Genomic DNA, 2,264 nt, shown 5'->3' with positions numbered 1-2,264 from the left:
TGTGTTGAACGCGGAGGTGCCGTCCGTTCGGCGCTAGGATCTCCGGTGATAGGATCACGACGAGAACGACTACTTCAACCCCGTTCTTTTGAACGCTTCCGCTCGCGATCTACAAAGTGGTATGTAGATGCATCTCCCATGACTCGTTGCTTAGATGAACTCATAGATGGATCTTGGTGAAACCGTAGGAAAAAATTTAATTTTCTGCAACGTTCCCCAACATCATAAACTAAAATTGCCATGATACATGCACGTAAAATTGCCATGGTTCATACAAAAAATAATTTTCATGGTCAAAGTACTGGAGTTGCCATCATCAAAATACTAAAATTGCCATGATCTACAAACTAAAATTGCCACATGGCAACTTTAGTTTAAGCCCTATGGCAACTGCAGTGTAAACATCGTGGCAACTTCTGGAAAAAAAAAATTCATCGAAACATATCAACATGGGGTCTAGTTTTGAAGATCTCGTCGAGACAGATTTAATGGTGAAAACGAATTTTTAGTTTGCTTTTTTATTTAGGAGATACAACATTTTTAAGCCGAAAACCAAAAAAAATTCTACTGATGTCATCAATTCATACGTGGCAAAATGAGTGGTGATGGAGCCGTGTGAGCGATGTGCAAACGCCCACACGTGTGGGCGTTAACATTTTTGAAAGATTTTCGCATGCATGCATGCGATAACGTGACAATCTATTTGCATTAGAGACGTGCGGTGCGTATTCTTTCCTGCCACACGTGTGACAGTTATCGACGTCCTAATTAAATTCGAACCATACTCTCCCTCACTACCTCGAAAGAAAAAACTCGGTCTGACAGGTCATGTTCAATTTCATCTTTTTTTTTCGAGAAACATGTTCAGTTTCATCTTAGCCCGCTCCACAGTTGGGCCAGAGGAACCATTCGGCCCACCAAAACTTCGAATCCAGGGCTAAACCCTGTCTCGTCGTCAACTACACCCTCCTCGTCCCCTTCCTCCCCACCCCAAAACCCTAGCCCCCAAAGCCCGGCCGCCCGCCCGCCCCCGCCATGAACTACCGCTTTCAGAACCTGCTGGGCGCGCCGTACCGCGGCGGCGACGCCGTCTTCGCGGGGGACTCCTCGGTGCTCCTCTCCGCGGTGGGGAACCGCGTGGCGACCACCGACCTCGCCGCCTCCACCTCCCTCACCCTCCCCTTCGAGTCCTCCGCCAACATCGCCCGCCTCGCCACCTCCCCCTCGGGCGACTTCCTCCTCGCCTGCGACGACAAGGGCCGCGCGCTCTACGCCAACCTCCACCGCCGCGCCGTCCTCCACCGCGTCTCCTTCAAGGCCGCCCCCTCCGCCGTCCGCTTCAGCCCCGACGGCGAGCTCATCGCCGTCGCCGTCGGGAAGCTCGTCCAGATCTGGCGCTCCCCCTCCTTCCGCAAGGAGTTCTTCCCCTTCCACCTCCTCCGCACCTTCCCCGGCTTCGCCGCCGGGGTCACCTCCTTCGACTGGTCCCCTGACTCCGCCTCCCTCCTCGTCGCCTGCAAGGACCTCACCGCCCGCCTCTTGCCCGTCAAGCGGGGCACCGGGAACAAGCCCTTTCTCTTCCTCGGCCATCGCGCGGCTGTCGTCGGCGCCTTCTTCGCCACCGATAAGAAGACTGGCAAAGTCCACGGGGTCTACACGGTTTCAAAGGACGGAGCTATCTTTACATGGAATTTGGTGGAGGGCAATGATGCTGCATCTCCACCTTCACCCGGGACACCGGAGCAGGAATCAGAACAGAATGGTGAGCCGGAATTGGATGCTGGGAGCAGGAAGAGGAAGAGTTTGGGAGAGCTGGAAGAGCCCAGCACTACTCCACTTCATTTGGCAAAGTGGGAGTTGCAAAAAAAGAATTTCTTCATGCAGGCACCTGCTAAGTTGACAGCCTGTGATTACCACCGGGATCTTGACATGGTGGTGGTTGGGTTTTCTAACGGGGTATTTGGGCTGTACCAGATGCCGGACTTTGTGTGCCACTGCCAGTTGTCAATATCAAGGGAGAAGATCACTACTGCTATTTTCAACAGCTTGGGGAATTGGCTAGTTTTTGGGTGTGCCAAGCTTGGGCAACTGCTGGTGTGGGAGTGGCGGTCAGAGACCTACATTTTGAAGCAGCAGGGTCACTACTTTGATGTGAACTGCATTGCATACTCACCAGATTCTCAGTTAATTGCTACTGGAGCTGATGATAACAAAGTCAAGGTGTGTTTGAAGTAGTAATGTCATTTGCATTCTTTGTTATGTCC

The 2,264-nt window shown here is 52.3% G+C and overlaps 1 protein-coding gene across 1 annotated transcript in view; it reads left to right on the top strand.

Annotated features, from left to right (window-relative positions):
• The first annotated feature begins 989 nt into the window (after positions 1–989).
• Positions 990–2,264, top strand: part of LOC119349028 (periodic tryptophan protein 2-like) — a 5,084-nt gene continuing 3,809 nt past the window's right edge. The window contains exon 1 of the mRNA XM_037617040.1: positions 990–2,220. Coding sequence (XP_037472937.1) covers positions 1,036–2,220 — 1,185 coding nt within the window. The 5' untranslated portion in view covers positions 990–1,035. The remainder of the gene's footprint in view (positions 2,221–2,264) is intronic.

Source organism: Triticum dicoccoides, chromosome 1B, assembly GCF_002162155.2.
Source record: "Triticum dicoccoides isolate Atlit2015 ecotype Zavitan chromosome 1B, WEW_v2.0, whole genome shotgun sequence".
Lineage (NCBI taxonomy): Eukaryota > Viridiplantae > Streptophyta > Magnoliopsida > Poales > Poaceae > Triticum > Triticum dicoccoides.
The sequence above is the reverse complement of the archived record's forward strand: the minus strand, read 5'-3'. Positions and strand labels throughout refer to the sequence as shown.